The 17172-nt window shown below is 47.8% G+C and overlaps 1 protein-coding gene across 1 annotated transcript in view; it reads right to left on the bottom strand.

Moving 5' to 3' along the window:
* The window catches only part of KCTD16 (potassium channel tetramerization domain containing 16), a 72716-nt gene extending 56374 nt beyond the window's left edge, over window positions 1-16342 (bottom strand). Inside the window, exon 1 of the mRNA XM_009947053.2 lies at window positions 15511-16342. Coding sequence (XP_009945355.2) covers window positions 15511-16342 — 832 coding nt within the window. The remainder of the gene's footprint in view (window positions 1-15510) is intronic.
* Between the last annotated feature and the right edge of the window lie 830 nt (window positions 16343-17172).

The raw sequence follows: 17172 nt of genomic DNA, 5'->3' as shown, positions 1-17172 counted from the left end.
CTAGCCATGAGCACTGTTTACATGAGCAGTGAGAAATACAAACAATCAAACACCTAATAACCTTACGCAAAGCCGTTTTAAAGGAAACAGGATTTTCCCTAACGAAACATACTTTAAGGTTTAACTTAATCTGTTCTCTTCAGTTGCTTTATCCCTTGGGAATAAGCACATTAAAACACTGACAATCTGTACAAGCAAGAAAAAGCATTACAATGCCATTATCAATACAACTCAATTTAAATGCTTCCAATATTTGGAGAAGAGCTACCGCGTGATTGTAAACAAAATCTCTGATCACTTTTTCAAACAATATTTAATCTGTCCTATAGCCATGGCTCTGTAAAAGCAGCATCTGCAAACAAAAAATACAGTGTGTAACTAAAGTTGTTGCTACAGCTGAGCAAACACATTCTAGCTAATATTTTACTTATTAAATTTCACTTTTTTCTTTTTGGAATATGTTCAAAATCAGGTCACAGAACTTGCAAACATCTTCATCACTGATTTTTTTTCTGGGTTTCTCCATGCAGTGGAGAAACCTGGCAGGGTCAGGGGCAGAAAATTTGGGTACAGGAAATTTCTGTCTCCCAAGGTGATGGTTTATGTCACCAAACAGCACGGGAACACCTGGCACATGATACTGAATTCAGGCTTGGGTTTATGGCTGTATAACATAAGCAGATGTACTGGCACCAATTTCAAGCCCTGGTTTGATTTCAAGCCATCAAGATGTAGGTGGAGCGAAGCGTGAGAAGATCTGCGTGGGATGATAGTCCCGCGGGTACGGCCGGCAGGGAGCGGGCAGGAGGGTGGCGCACGCACGCGGAGGGGACGTGGGACATCGTTAGCGAGGACGAAGCATCCCGGTGCCAGGCTGTGCCAGCAGACGCCTTAGCAACAGCTTCACCCCCGTGGAGAAGAGTGGTGGCAGCAAACCCTCATGGCAGAGCGGCCACTGATGACAGGTCCCACGGGGATGCGCCACAGGGGGATGGTCCCCAAGGCTCCCAGCAGGGAAAAGGGACGGTGTAAAGCCACAACCTGCTCCCTGCAGCCAGGACCCGTCTGCCAGCAGGCAGACCAAGGCCCCACCACCTTGGAGACCTTCACTGGGGATGGAGAGATGGGATCATCGCTGCCGTAAACTCTGGGGGCAGGAGACCCCTTCCGCATCCCACAGAGCAGAGGGGCCGTGGTTTGGAAGAGTTTCAAATGCAGCATAAAGTGCAAGAAGTTAATATCTCAGGGCTCTCTAATCCCCTCGTTCAGAAGCAGCAACACAAAATTTCAAATATTTATGCTTGCGAGGGAGAAGGTGGCAGCCTGGATCAGCGCACTGTGCCTTCCTGCTGTCACCGCCTCGCTCCCCACCAGGTAACCAGGGAGAAAAAACACGTTGTCTGAAGCAAGGAGGCAGCTGCAAGGATGCGATGGAGCTCTCGTACACAGCGTTGTAATGTTTTCCCATGAAATATTCATTACTCATCCTCACTCACCCTGTCCCCATTAGTACACCAGCATCTGCTGAAGCCACAGAGCGGAGGAGAGGTCGATGCGTGCCCCTCGCCAGCGCGGTGCCGGGCAGCCCCAGCGCTGCACACAGCCGTCCCAGGCACTCCGAGGAACACCGAATGAGCTCAGACACCTCTGGCTATGGCACAGGCTTCTCGGTCAATGTCATCTTATCCAGGATAATTATGGAAAATACTAATTATCAGAAATAGGTGGGAGGGCAATTTTTCGCACTCCAGGGGATCCCAAAAGCCCTTTCTGCATCAGTGCAGCTGCCCCAGCAAGAGATGTGCTCCAGCAGCACCCTGGTCTGCAGCATGCCCAGGTCTCCCTGCAGCCCCCCAGCCAGCCACCCGCCAGCCCCACTGCACCCTCCAGCCCAGCCACCACCAAACACCTTCACATCCTCCGCCAGCTTCCCAGGAAGCAGAAAAATAAGCGACTGAGGGTCCTGAGCGGGGACTTGGCGAGATGGGGTCCCTGGGTGCCAGGTCCCTGCCAGGGAAAGGTGCCTCCATCCCGTCAGCACCGCGCTCCCAGACCCGCTGCGTTACAGGGATGGGAGCAGCATCTTCTGGATCCCTGTGGGCTTTAACGAGCAGTAAGGAGATTTGTACATTTGAATGTGAGAGGAATGAGTAATGGCAGCAGGGACGAGGGAGGAATAAATGAACCTGATTACACCTCCACCTGCAACCGGCGTCTTTGCCCTTACGCCATATGTTTGCACCATCTCTCATGGAAACCTTCCCTGCAGCCGATAGTGGCAAGATGCACATGTGAAAGGCATCAAGGACAGGTAACAGACCAGGATTTAGTTTTGCTGGTCCAGTCACTTGATCACAGACCTCAGAAATATGTTCCCTTGTTAGGAGTAAGCTGGGTAGATGCTTACTCAATGATTTAACCCTTGGGAAATGTTGTTTTCCCCAGTCTAAAGATCTCAAATACCTACAGCTTGTTTCAAGTGCCAGAGGCACTGGGACTCTCCTGCTTTCTGGATTGGGCTGGAATTAAACACCAACACCACAGCCTGACCCAACCTTCCCTGTGACCAGCTGCACACAGCAAATGCCCCTGCCGAGAAGGAAGATCAATGAGCCACGTCAAACCTCACCCCTCCGAGAAGAGGCTACCAACTGCAGTCCCTAGCAGACACAATGCCAAAGCAGAATCAAGGCTGGCACACAGGAGACTTGCCCGAAACACACGTTCACGAGTCCTTCCCCTGAGGACGTGACATGGGCTGGAGAAACTGTATGGAAAATGTACCCAGCTGCTTTATGGAAAACACTGGTATCTTTGCATGAAAATTAGGACTGTGTAGTAGGTGTAAAATATTCAGGTGGACATTAATAATTTGTAGCAGTAGATTTTTTTTCTATAAAAGATTAAATAAGCTTATAAACTATGACGAAAATATAACCCTGTGTTTCACGACAGGATTAGATAAGAAGTATCAGATCCTTACTGGTGTAAAAGTGGGGTCAATCAGATTCATTCCAGTGCAATCAAGACCAGAAACCTGCCCGAGCACCCTCAGTCACACTGGGTGTACGTGCCCCTTTCCGCACTCCCCACCTGCATCAGCGCTGACCCGGATTCAGAGTCCCGGGAGGTTGGCTGCCGCCCCACGAGAGCCCGACACGGGACCTGTTTGCCCTGGGGGAGGCTGGGCTGAGCACCAAGCCCCAGCACCTCCACAGCCCTCCCAGGCAGGACCTCAACCCCGCACCTCTCAAGGAGAGAAGCAACAGAACTAAGGGAAAACAAAAGGGCTGCTGGGAAGGAAACAGTAGCTATATGGAGAGGATTTTTAGGCAGAAATAGGGCTGTTTTCAATCTAAAGTTATAAGAAAAAGAGATTCTGAGAGGACTTGCACGTGCACACGCACACATACACGCTTGCACACACGCGCAGGGAAAGAAAAAATGACGAGCAGAGCAATAATAACAATAGCCAGAGAGTAATTTGTTCTTAACCTGTTCCAAATAAAAATAACTAGTGTACAAGTTCATTCCTTGGACCATCTGCATCTCATAAGCATAAGTTAAAATCCTGACACCATCTGTTCAGTTGGAATTTTAATCCTGTACCAATATGCCAAATCACAATTATGCTAGCAAGGACAGCAGCCTCCTCATTTACCAGGCAACTTGCTGCCGTACTTCAACGAGACGGGGAACGAAAAGCAGCCAACTTGGAGCAACAGGGATCCTGGTGGCTGTGATTGTCTGGGCCTTCTGCACCTCTGCCAGGCACCAGTCGCCGTCACCTCCATGACTTCTGCTTGTCTCTGCGATGGACCAGAGAGGAGACACTGAGCTCCCAGCGAGACCCAGAGCGGTTGGTATTGTGAATTCAGGGATGAGTTTGGATTCAGTGGCAAAAAAATGTGTGGTGGAGAGTCTAAAAAAACCTACCTTGCTAAATTAGCCTAGCAAGATTTATAGCCTCTTTTAACTAATTATTACTAGAGAGGCCGTTGAAAGCCTTCAGATATTTTTTATTGGTCCTAGTGGGAAAAAATCAATTTTGAAATGGAAATTAATATAATATCTGCCCAGCCTACTTCAGTGATTTTTTTTTTTTTTTTTTTTTGCTTAGCAATACTGTAGAGTTACAAACCATACATCATGTCCTGTGCTTCTTAGGATCAATTTCTTCAAGAAAGAAAAACAGAAACGTGCTCCCTTACCACTGCAGGATATAAAGTGAATGAAACTGAGGGAGGGGAGGAAGGCAAAACACTGCCAAGAGAGTAAATCTTAAAGACGTAGCACATATCCATTTTGTCCTGATCAATGGAACTACGTAGGCATGTTCACAAAATTTAATTAAGTTCTGTTCCCCGAGAAATCTATGTGCAATGTTTCCCTGCAATTATTTATTTACTATATGCCATGTAGCTTTTAGCTTTCATCCAGAAAATGATTGGTTTGCAGTGCATTTTTGTTAGCAGGCACACAGCAGAGCGGCTGCTTCCCAAACGGTTTGTGGGAAGATTTGCTCTTCCGTCGCTGTCTGTAGGTTGACTGTCTTCTTCCACAGAAAATCTATTAATATATTTAGACACACGTCAAGTTCGACGCCGTTTGTACTAAAGCCACTAGCGAAAGTTGGAAAAGAAACGCACAAAGGAACCAAACCCTGTCCTGCTGCCGGCAGCTCTGACTGCGGTGGGAGCCGTGGCCTCTGCCTGTTTGCATCCAGCCTTGGTTTGATCCCAAGTCTGTGGTTGCTGGGCTGTGACCACACAAACTCGAACCCCTGTGCTCCCGCAGCCACTTTATTTGGGCATGGCACGGCGTGCAACACCCAAAGGGGATGGGGAGCAGCCCATGGCCAGTGGCCAGCGCAGCCTCAGACAGGTCAGAGTCCCCTAGCTTACCTGCTGAGATCAGAGACTGCAGAGGTGCCGGGGGGGAGGCAGGCGAAGCAGTCACCCTGCCCACGGGAACAGGGCTTGGCTGCTGGTGTGTCCCCTGCTCTGTACCAGCCTGACTGGAAACCCGGGGCTGCTGTTGGAGAAGAAAGGATGCATTATGAAGTTTCAAATGGATCATCTTCTCCAGTCCTTCGAGTTTCGGTACAGGAAAGGTTACTTGGACATCTTAAACCCAGAAAACCTTTCTAAACTAAATACTGGTGCTTCCTAGGCACAAGTCAAGTATTTTGAAGATTTAAAAGTGGAAGTAAGTTAGAGCAGGGTTTGATTCTCCCCGTTAACGGCCTCCAGCAGATCCGCCAGTCTCAACGGGACGCAGACTACCATGGGCTGCCTAATCCCATAACTGGGAAATTTTGGTTTACCTTTATAATCAGAGGTAGACTCATTTGTATTCACTGCCCACTCTGCAAAAAAACCCAAAAACCAAACCAACTAACAGATCTAAACCAGGAAAAAAAATAGTTGTGACATCTGTTTCTATTTTAAGTCCAAACAGTGCGACAATACTGTCCTTCTGGGAGGGAGGTTACTTTATTTCTGCCATGAGGACGTTAAAACCAGTGCACAGAACAAACTCTATTGCTACTAAATGTTCGTCTTTACAATAACATGTGAAAATGTTCACTGGACTTCTGAAACCAGGAGCACCCTCGCTTGCATAGGGAGAGGTGAACTAGCCTCAGCAAAAAGCCCCATGGGGGCTGCAGCTGGGGAGCCTGGTGGACTGCGGGGAGGGACCTGGTCCCTGCCCAGCAGTGGGGACGTCACTGACTTGTGGGAGTTCTTCCCACAGCCCAAACTTAAACCAACTGCTCGATCCCTCTGCAAGAAATGGTATCTTTCGACTTTCGCCTTCGCCTACAGGACTCATTAAAGCAACAGATCCTTTAATCAGATCTTTACCAGTGAAAGCATTTTTATCCGCATCCTTATTTAAATATTCTTTGCCTACTTAAAGTAAGGCAGACCAGCTTTCTATCTGCTCTGACTTGAAGGAAGGGAATGAATAATTTCTCATGTAATATAAGTGCATTGACTTGAGAGAATAGAGGATTTGCTCTCTTGAATGCTCACAAATGAATGAAATCAAGAATACCTAGAAGCCACGCTTCCTCCAGCTAGGAAACACTTGCTTTTGCATCTTGATAATTGTGGCTTCACCAAGGAAAGTAAAGACACCCTTGGGCTGCGCGTGGGTTAGGTTAAACAACGCCCAAGGGAATGAAATAATTAAATGGAGCCATGGGTACAAAACCTCTCTAACCTTGTGGTTTAAGCGTTGACGGCAGGATGGAGAGAAAGTCATTCTATCCCACACTGGCAGGAACGACAGAGCTCAATCAGTCAGAGAAACACGCTCAGGTTCTAGCATGTCGTGATCAAACTAACAAGATAAAAGGACCCAAACTTTCAAGGAAATGTCAGCGATGTTTCTGGTAGTGACCTCTCCAGAAGGCACAGCTGTACTTAAAGGAGGTACATTAAATACATTTGCTACGTCAAACAGGGCGCTATCTTCCACAGCAAACCTTTCCAATTAGCCAGCCCGCGTGGGAGCATACGCGTTTGCCAGGGCAAGCAGCAGTACCAGGGTAACATGCTGCAGAACCGCCCGGTCTTCAGCTGCGGTGGCTGGTGCAGCTCTACTGGGCTCAGCAGAGCTTTTGTTAGTAACCTGAGCAATCCATATTTACTTTTCTGCCTATATATAACATTAACAATAAATATTAACAATAAAGGTAATAAATAATATAATAAACAGAATTCATGCGCAGAAATCACATTACCGCTGACCACTATTGGGCCATTAATTCAGGACAGAATTCCCTCTTTAATCCATGCACTGGCTTTGATGATCACCTAATAACTAGGAGAGTAAACCAACGGGAACCAAAGCCAACATACTTTAAAAACAATCGGACAACCCATCAGATTCCTCCTTATTGATTTTTGTGTGTTATAAGCAAGGCGGTTTTAGATCTCCAGTGAAGCAGCTCAACTTTTCCAGCAGCCCCAGCCTTCTGCTCTGTTGCCCAGCCTACGCTCATTTGCCACATGACAATGCACTAAGGCAACAACACTGCAAGAGAAAATTCTGTTCAAATTTTATCTGAATGCACCCATTATCGATACAGGTGTTACATTCAGTTTAACTGCCGATCAGTAACCACATTTTCATGTGAGCATGAAACAGTAAATTTGCAAAAAGCCATCTTCTCTCCCCCGTCTCAGGATTGGCCTCTGCACTCCTGGTCCTTCATGGAACACAATGTTGGACGTTCCCACACTACCAGCAAAAACTCTGAGCTGAGAAAAAGTCAGTAAAATTCCCTTTGTAGAAGCCCAAATAAACATTTTTTCAAGCTCTCTGACGGCATGCTTTTTGCTCACTCAAGCTTTGCTCTGAGTTTTTGGCTTTGAGAATATTCAAAGTGCAAAATTCAGTCAAAATCAGCATGTTCCACTGGGTTCTATTTCAGCCTGATTAAATTCTGGTGTAAAAATATACTCCAATTCAGTTTGATGGAAATTCAATCTGAAGTCTTGAAATAAGACTCCTTCAAAATATGCAGAGAGAGAATCTTTTTCTTCAAAAATTTCCTTTGGCCCTGGCCAAAGACTAATTGCCCGAACAGCAGCGCTGGGTCTCCACTCCCACCCGCACTCTGAGCTCAGAGCGGGGATGAGAGCGTCCCTCGCGCTGCTGCTCCCTCCACCGCAACCCTGTCCCTCCAGAAACGCACACCAAAACCCGGGTTCACCTCCCTGTTTGAAATGAGAGGTTTAGGGATGTTGTAGTCTTCTTCTACCAAACTCCAGAGCCCCGCGTCTGGAGCACAGCTACCGAGATTTTCACGTCCAGACTTCAAGGGGTTGGTTTTCGAGGTGCTCAGGACGGACTGCAAGCCAGGATGGCCAGGGTTCTCGTCACTGTATTTTCGGTAGAGGCATTTTTTAGCTGCCTTAGCAGCCAACCAATGAGCTCCTATAAGTCGCTGATCACTTCCTTAGCAGATCCAGAAGGAGCACTGGAAAAATGTTAACGCTAGTGATTTATGAGCCAGCTTCCCAAGTCCAGCCGGTTATCACGGCTGCAGAGCGCCTGCACCAGCACTCGCCTCACGGGCGGAAAGGCATTTTACGTGACTGATAGTCAATAGAAAGTGGTCAACAGGATCACCCTCTAGTTGAACAGTTTATATTTATGGGTATTTCAACAAAGCTTATACCCAGCTATGGAAATGTAAAAGGTATTCTCACAATGCCCGACTCCCTGCTGTCTTTTAAACGTTACCAGAAACTAATGCAACAAGCTAATTTGGGAAAACTAAGGACAACAGCCTACACAGAACTCTGATGCCCAGTATACTGCTGTTCATTCTCTGCTTTATTTACCCAGATCTTTCTAGCAGAGATAAAACCAAGGAACATTCATTCCAAAAGAAAGGTCCAAAGCTCTTAGGAAGGCCTCAGTAAGGGCCATCGGCACAGAAATAAACACCAGCCTCCCACCCCGCACCTGTGAGGGGAGACGATATCATATGCACTAAGCTTTTATATCGCATATTCATGTTTGGACCTGAACCTTTTTGGACTTGCAGGTGTCCAGCACTTCCCAGATCACCAAAATAACACTCTCCCTTACATCATCAGATTTGAGGCTCGACCCTCACTGTTCCCTAAGCACTTGGGTCAGCAGCAAGAGGCGTAACAAGCAGCAATGTTTTATTGTATTCCAGGATTCACTTGAGCACGTCTTGTGAAAGCAGAAAGGGGAAATCACTCGAGCAGGGTTCTTTGGACTGGCCAACTCATTTGCCATTATGCTTCAGTGACAATTTAAGCAATTCCACCAAGTCTAACTCGCTTCAGTTTATCTCCTTCCTTTAAAAAAAAAAACAGTTTTGAGCAAGTTTCATAAAAGGGTACTCTTGCTCTTTGCAAAGATGTAATTTAGATTTTACTTCTTGTCTCCATACTAACTGCATGTTAGCCTTGAACTTGAAAAGCTGAAAAAAAAAGGAGAAGAAACTGAGAAAATGTTGTGGTTACAAATTTAAACAAATCCAGGATGGCTGGAAAGAAAAAAAAAACAACCTGCTGCAAGGAAGTGTTTGTCTGTGTGCACAATATGTTGCCAATATTCATTGAATGGCAAATATCTGTGCTATGTTTTCTTATTTACACTCCTTTGCTCTTTTCGATTTTGTTTTCCTAAGAACCACAACTACATTTCAGCAAATTTTTAGAAAGGCCAGACCTCACCAGGCTGAATAAAGCTGCAGAAACCTGGCTAGTGGGAGCCGTTCCACGCCGCTGCGCAGAGAGCAGCCCAGGGCTGCCAGGCCACTTCCACCCATCCTCCTGCCGTCGCGGGGCAGCAGCCTGGGTGCTCCCTGCTCCCACACCTCCCCGGGACACCAGCGGGGGAACATCCCGCTGGCACACACCTACTTTTATGACAGCAAAACCCTCCTTGGATCAGCCAGGCTAGCGAAACAGCACTGTGGGACCTCATGCGCACTGCCCCTGGAAAACATCCAGCTCAAGACTGCAGTTTAAAATACAGCGATTTTGGTTTTTTCCCCTAAACACCAGCCCTCCTCGGTCAATCCTTTAGTCATTACAGTCTCCTCATGGATCACAGAGCAGCAGCAGCAACACAAGCTTCCCAGGGGAGGTTCTGCATCCAGTCCATCCCTGCTGGTCCTGCAGCAGCGGAGGCGGTGGCCGGGCACAGGGAGGATGCGCCCGCAGCCCGTGCCCGCGGCCAGGCCCTCACCTCACCGAGCCCTGCGCCAGCGTTGCCATCGCCGCCCCAACGCCTGCACTGCACAGAGCGCACACAGCCCTCCCAGCAGCGTGGAAAGAGAGGGAAGGCACAAACCCCAGACCAAAACCCACTCAACAACCTCTTTGGGCAGTGCTGATTTTCTCTCCCGAACTCACAAACCCCCTCCCACCGCAGAGGCCTCCACAGACATGGGACAGAGGGGTAAGGATTGTCCTTGGCAGGAAACCTGTCTAGCTGCTGCACAGGTATTGGGCCAAAGGGAGGATTTCCATCGCCAAGCGGTGTTTTGGAGCAGCAAGGTACCAGATCTGCACAGTCACGTCAAACACCTCACCTCAGACATTCAGGACGAAGAAGATCATATCCAAAGGGCTACAACATAACCAGCCATGCCATGAATGCCAGGTAGAGACAAAGGCCAGTACCCAAAGCCGTCCTTGCCGGTTCCTAAACATCACTATTCACATGCTGTTAGAAGGAATTCCGAGTCCTATATCCCACCAGCTTTTCCCCCAAGTTTTCCTTTGGCTATCCATTGAGCTGGAGTTCTTAGACTAATCAAACAATCAGATTTGACACTATTGGTTTCCCATAAATAATGACATTTTTCATCTATGGAATAACTCCAATCAAAAACCGTGCAGGCTCTTCAGTCTGCCATGACAAACTGGGAATAAATCAACTGTCACTCAAGTCTGACCAAAAAAGCTCAGAGCAAGGTCCTTCTGACATGGATATGCTAACAGACTTGGCCAAGTACAGCCCCACCACCTGCAGGTGATCATCCTTGTGCGAGAGAGTTTTGTTTGGCAAGGTGGACCCAGATTTGCTGATGATAATTACTTGGGAAAAGAAACATCTGTCAACAGGAAAGGAAGCTTGCATTATTCATTGGATTAGACTCTATTTTGTTATCTTTTGGGTAATTTTGATCTTCACTGATTTAAAACCAGACAGAACCAACTACTAGAACAGATGACAGTATCAGTTTAAAGAGAGGGGAAAATAGATGATATTCCTTTTCCACATCTAACCCGCTTGACAGCACAGCCGTAGGTGTCACTGTGCAAAAGTGTTCAGTTTTGTTAGTCAGATTTCTACCACACAATTCATTGATGAGTCAGTGGTATGCGTAGCAGCATGGGATCTTTTAGCTCGGCTCACACACACAGTGACGGGCCGCAGCTGGCTGCATTGATCCCAAGGCTCATCTTGAGTAAAGGACACCAGGATTACCCCAGAGATGCATGGCAAACGGACGGCGATCAGAGGGGATCGCTTGGCATCTCTCTTCCTTCCTGCACAGCCCCACCCCAGAGGATTCACCTGATTATCCCAGGATAATCTGAAACCTGCTTCACAAACACTTCTGCACATCAGCCTTCTACCGGCAAGTGAAAAGCACACCCAGCCAGCACCTTCTTGAAAGAGGAAGGTGAGAAGGCCAAATTTTACACCTGTCCCTTCAGGAGCAAGAGCCTTGTTCATTAATTTCTGGCTTTCGGAGCGACAGTGCTAGGAACGTCTCACAGTTTCCTCTACACATCTGCAGGCGCTTGAGCTGCTCCACGTGTGCAGGTGTGAAGAGGCTAGTGCAAGGCAAGGCTTAAACAAATCAGACTGACTGGCCTGATTTCCTCATGCTTGCTCAGACGTTGAAACATGGCCTTAGGAAGGGCAGGGACAGTCGTCTGTCTAAATCCCCGTATTCTTTTCTGCCAGTGAACTTGAAGGAGCACTTGTCAACCCCTCTCCACCTGCTTGTTGTGGGAAAACATTTGGGTTAAACTGAAGCCTTGACGTATCTAACAAATTCTCCCTCACCATGTCTGGGTGTAGTTGTCAGTACCCACATCTTTTCCCTCGTTCCTTCTCTCCAGATTGTGTGTGAATTTTCTCCCCTTTTCCTCCATCTGTACTTCTTCTATATTTGTTGCTCTTGGCATAGTAGCTCTCCTCTCCCTCCACTTTATTGCTCCAGCTGAGCAGAGGGCAACTGGCTTGTTGTGGTGCCAACCGTGCCCCTTGCCGGTGCCACCCACAGCTGCGCAGGGAGCCACGAGAGCCCAGGCAAGAGGGCTGATGCGATGTGCTAGAGCCAAGACCTCCCCTCTGTACTGCCAACTGTTCCCAGAGCCCATGGCAGTCCCAGCCCCTGACGAGTGCACGGAGAAGGCACGTGGCACCAGGGTTTTGGGGGCAAGACCAAGACACAGTCAGGGGCTGCCACGCAGTTTCTCCCCAGCCCACTGCCATGCCGCTCGGTTCCTGGCTGCTTGGCAGACACGTGCACACAGCCTGCCATGTTGCTGATCTGCTGTCTGAAGCTAAAAACTCCTCTGCTTCCAACCTGTTGTTTGCTCTGCTGGCACTTGCAACATCCACCTGCAGGACCGTCCCCCCCAGACCTGGCAACACTGCAAGGCTGGAACCGGGCAGCAAGGGCTGGTGTGTAGGGTCCAGGAGGTGGTGACAAAGAGCGTGGGGCTGCTGCTGCAGAGTCAGGAATGGGGCCAGGCTACAAAAGGCTGAGCCAGCCCATATGCTTTAACACCCCTCACCCCCGCCACAACATTTACCGGATGTTCAAGTGCACATTTCTGACTCATCCCATCAGAAAGGTTGAAAACATTTAAAATTAAGATCCAAGCACAGGCTATCACCCTCTTCAAAAATGAGTGTTTGGAGATGAGGTTTTACTTCAAGATCATCAAAACAACAGGCGGGGAGAGGGGGATGGGACGGACCACAAAATGGTTCAAGTTAGAAATCCAGCCTTAGCCAGCATTTAAGTAATTTAAGTAAACGTCTTTGACATAAGAGAAACTGGAGGGAAAGAAAATGCCTGAGCAGAACCTCACCTCCTTTCCTCAACCCATACCCCACCTGCGAGAAGCAGCCAGGCGGTGACTCCTGCCTACCCACCACACAAGAGCTGCGTTTCAAAGAGCTGTTTAATCGTGGCTCTGATGTACCCACACAGCCTGTCTCCAAACCCTCCTTCGCATCGGCCTGTTTGAGACTGGAGCGGAGCCCAGCTGCGCTCCGAGGATTGCACTGTCATCCCGAGTGCCGGCTTTGCAGCCCATCTCACCACCCCCTCAGCAGAACAGCTGCAGGTTTGCTGTACTGGATGCTTTCTGCGTGCCCTGCAGTTCAGGAAAGCATCCTCCACAGAGAACATGAATCTCCCATTAGCCTTAATAGCACCTAGATTTGAGCAAGGGGAGAAAACGTCACACACTGTTCACCGGGCAGTTCTGCTAACGGCACACACTGTACCCGTGTGAGTGCCTGCACAGCTTACACCCCTTCGGGCCATCTGATCTACTTTCAAAAGGATCTGCACATGAAGAATGTCCTTTATCTTCGTGCCAACCGCAGGCATTTACCTTCCCAGTAGTATTTGGAGCATACAATGTATTTGGTGTATCAAAAACCTATTCCTCCCTCTATTCTTCCTCCTTTGGAAATGATCCTCCTTTCCCAGCTCTGAAGAGTCCCTCCAGCTGTGCGTTTCACAAGAGCTACTAAGTGGCTCTGCAAAGACCACCCCTACATCTGCCTAACCAGTGGCATTAGACACCTCCCATGTTCAGGCCCATTAACCTGATCCAAACAGCTTGATGAATTAATGCTTATATAGACACAGTCGGCAGCTTCTAATTAAAAAATCATGGCAAAGCAGCTGCAGAGAAGTTGTGAGGTTCCACCGGAAAGCCAGATGTCAATTTTATTGGTCCTCAAAGTTTCAAACGCAATGACTTTGGGAAATTTGGGAAGAGGGTTCTTTTGCCCCAGGTGAATTCTGTGGATATCGTGCCTGCTCTCCGGGTGACTGCCTACAGCCAGACCCCAAGCCCGTGGCCGGAGAACCTCAGCAGATGGCACAGAGCGTAACAGACCAATTCAGACTGAGATGAAAGGGAGTGGTTTAGCCTCACGGTCATTGCTTGAGCTGTTACCTCGGGAAGGACCCTTTGCAAAATCCACTTCTGAAACTGTATCAGTGTCAAAAATCCACAAAACTGAAACGAGCCAAATGCAAAGGCTGTTGAACTGGGTAAGAGTCTTTCCAGGAACTGTAATTGGATTGGGCTCTCCCTGCGCTGGTGAGAGAAGGTTTGGTGACACCTACTATAGACTTTCACTCTCCAAAATTTCTAAGGTACCTTTTATCTCAATACCTTACCCTAGCTGTAGTGCTGTGGAAGCAATGAGCAATCCTTGAAAGTAAAAATTTGAGTAATGTAAAAATCAGGAGTCTGTGTTTGCTAATTCATGCAAAACTCACGTTCATCCTCTCTTCAATTAGCAAACCCCTGTGCCTATAGGGAACTTAGATATTTTTTATAAGTACAAACACAATTTATTCTGATCCATTCTTTTAACTGCACTAATTCTCCCCCTGTAACTTGTACAAGACACCGTTATCCCAAACAGAAGCAGCCTAATAATAGAAATCATCCATTCCTGTCGGAATATAAGCGAACCCATAACCTTAGAACGATTTTGCTATGAAATCCAGCTAGAAAACTAATTTTAAGTAAATCCATGCATGTCAAAAATACAGATGGCTTTTCAAGATGCTAACTTAAGCATCATTACATAAGCAGATTAGGGCTGCCTGTTGAGCCCAGACACAAGAGTAGATGGCGCTGAATCCAGTATTACACACAAACTATTCACTTCCCGAGACATCTTTCATCTAAAACTTTTGTCAGCTCTCCACACCACTGAGCCGGCAAACAGTAAGCACCACACACAGCGCAGCAGGTCTGCTGGCAAAGCATGATCCTGCTCTGAACCCCGCTGCCCAGAGCAGCAGCTGGCTGAAGCCTGTTTCTACAAATGGACTGGGGAAATGTTCCATCCTTCGCCCTCTTGAAATGAAAATGGAGGAAAACAGCCTCACGAACCTCTTAAATATTTAAGTGCAGCAGTTGTGGAATGACTTTCTGATACAGAATTATAGAATCAAAATTACCCTCGTGTTACCATGGGTAACACTGCCTCTACCTGCACATCAACTTAGAAGGTTAATGAGCCTGCTAGAGCTATCAGCTGAAATTACCACAACAGTACGGTCTCGGATGTGATGCGGTAAGCAGGGCAGATACTCCTCATTACGAGGAGAGTGTGGTTTGCAGAGGCACGTTGCATAACAAGGCGCAGCCACTTGCCTCTCGCTGCTCCGAGCCCTCATTTCCGAGTGCATCGGCTGGCTCCGAGAAGGCCCCCTGTTGAAAAGTAGCCAGGGGGACGGGATTTTGTTTTCCCTTCCCTCTGTGTAAGTGTGTCAGGTTTGTTGACAGATGGCTTGGCTGACTGTGCTTGACTATTATCAAGCAGCTATTACCTTTGCAAATTGAATCCCATTTGAAGATTTTCTGTCATTAAAGCTGCAGCGTGTTTGCGAGGCTGTACTGCAGCCCGCACGTCCTCGGGAGCATGGGGCGGGCAGATGGCTGGCTTACACCGCCAGCCACAGCAGCACCCTCCAGCCACGGGGATGGGGCGCTTCTGGCAGTCTGTGCTGCCACCTAGCCAAGGCCAAGCCGTTGAGTTCAGCCTGGCTTTACATTTTGAAAGCTTAAATTGAAGCGTATCCCCCCACATCTAAATAAAGCCTCAGTCCACGACAGACACAAGGCAATTTGCACTCTTTGTGCTTTGAGAATTGTCCGGTCAAAGGAAGAGAGCAGCTTAAAACAGGGAGTCCCATTTCCTTCAGAAATGTCTTGTACTTACGGTAGAAGACATATTCAGTGTAGCTGGACCAGACCTTGTCGTCTGTATACTGGTTGACAAACGAAGCCGTCACCGAGGAGTTACAGGCCACCATGTGGAATCCACACTCGGACAACATGTCAAAAGCCCGCTCCAGGTGCTTGAACTTGAGATAAAACCTGGAGGTGTACCTTTCTGGAGCCCTGTCTGGGTCTCTGCTTTCATTCAAACTTTCTCCAAAGACCTCTTTGACCAGAGCAATCCTTCCACAAACCAAAATCCTTGGGACCCTCCTGAATTTGGCATCTGCTTGGCTCTCCCTGCCAACAGTGCATGACCCCCGGTACCCGATGGTAATGAATCCCCACTTCCGATCAGGCGGTAAGAGCGATGAGGGTGGGCATATTCTTGTGTCACTGCCTTGGGAGACCTCTTCATAGTCACTGTGGCAATAATCGTCGGGGCTTTGCTTGTTGTCATCGGGAGTCAGGATTTTGACCAAGTCTGGGAGCTGGAAGTACTCAGCTTCCCTCTTGAGCCTTCCCTTCTCTGGGAAATGGTCGGGCAGAACCACTTGCTTGTCCCTGAGATAGTCCAGAATATAGCGGAAAAGGAAACCATCTCTGTCGATGAAGAATCTTCCCTTGGAGTCCTTGGCCAGATCGTTGGCTGTGTCTCTCTTTGGGGTGAACATTTTCCACAGCAGGGAGTGAGGGGTGCCAACCAAGGTGGAATGGCGAGTGAAGTAAACCTGGCCGCCCACGTTTAGCTCCACTACCTCCGGGAAGGAGTGCAGCCCAGTCCCCTGCTCTCGAGGAGGAAGGTAAGTCCTGCAGTTGCCACTTAGAGCCATTGTACTTTAAAACAGAAATCAGCAGCACAAAGCAGCAGGACTATCAATCACATCAAAGTGTGGAATAAGGCTCCCAATATTAAAGAGAAACAAGGAGGAAAGGGGAAGTGAGAAAAGAAAAATAGCCAAAAGGTTTGTTTAAAAAAAATCTGAGTTGTCCATGAGGGACAGCGTGGCAGAAGTGGGTTATACCCTAAGCCATAGAGGATGGAGAGCAATCACTTCATGAAATGCAATCACATCATTAGATCTTCCAACAAAGCCATCAAAATCAAGGTCAAGCCAAGCCTATGGTCATTCACAGGTCTGTCAGAAGGGAAAACAAAATAAGATACGAATTATTCTTTTAAGTATGACAGAAGCTGCAACAGAAAAAAAAGCAGATCCATTTAGAAAGCCAGGCTAGATCTCCTGCTAAACAGGTCTATTTTTCTGCAAGTTCTGCGTTGCTGTTTCACAAGTACTGATCGATGGAAGGACTACATATGACTCCACCGTTTAAAAGAAAATACATACTTCATCTTTAAAGAAACATCTGATTTAGACATGCACATGAGCAATCAAGAACAGCGAGTCTTACCTTGGTTACCATTAATGCATAGCTCTTGTAAAGGAAAGCAAAATTTCAGGACACTCGGAACACACATACAGGCACACAGAGTCCAGTTAGTCTGAAATCCGATCCCAGCGAGGGACAGCAAAGGCAAGAAAAGTGCTCTTAGCAACATCCATGTGGATCTCAAGAGTTAAACCGAGTCACAGGAAAGTTAACCGTGGCAGGTGACGAGAGAAACCAATGCAGACGGCTCAATGGGGGAGAGGGAAAAAAA

This window comes from Leptosomus discolor, chromosome 10 (assembly GCF_034619465.1).
Source record: "Leptosomus discolor isolate bLepDis1 chromosome 10, bLepDis1.hap2, whole genome shotgun sequence".
In the NCBI taxonomy this organism is placed as follows: Eukaryota; Metazoa; Chordata; class Aves; order Leptosomiformes; family Leptosomidae; genus Leptosomus; species Leptosomus discolor.
Note: the sequence above shows the minus strand (reverse complement) of the source record. Positions and strands in the feature narration are given on the sequence as shown.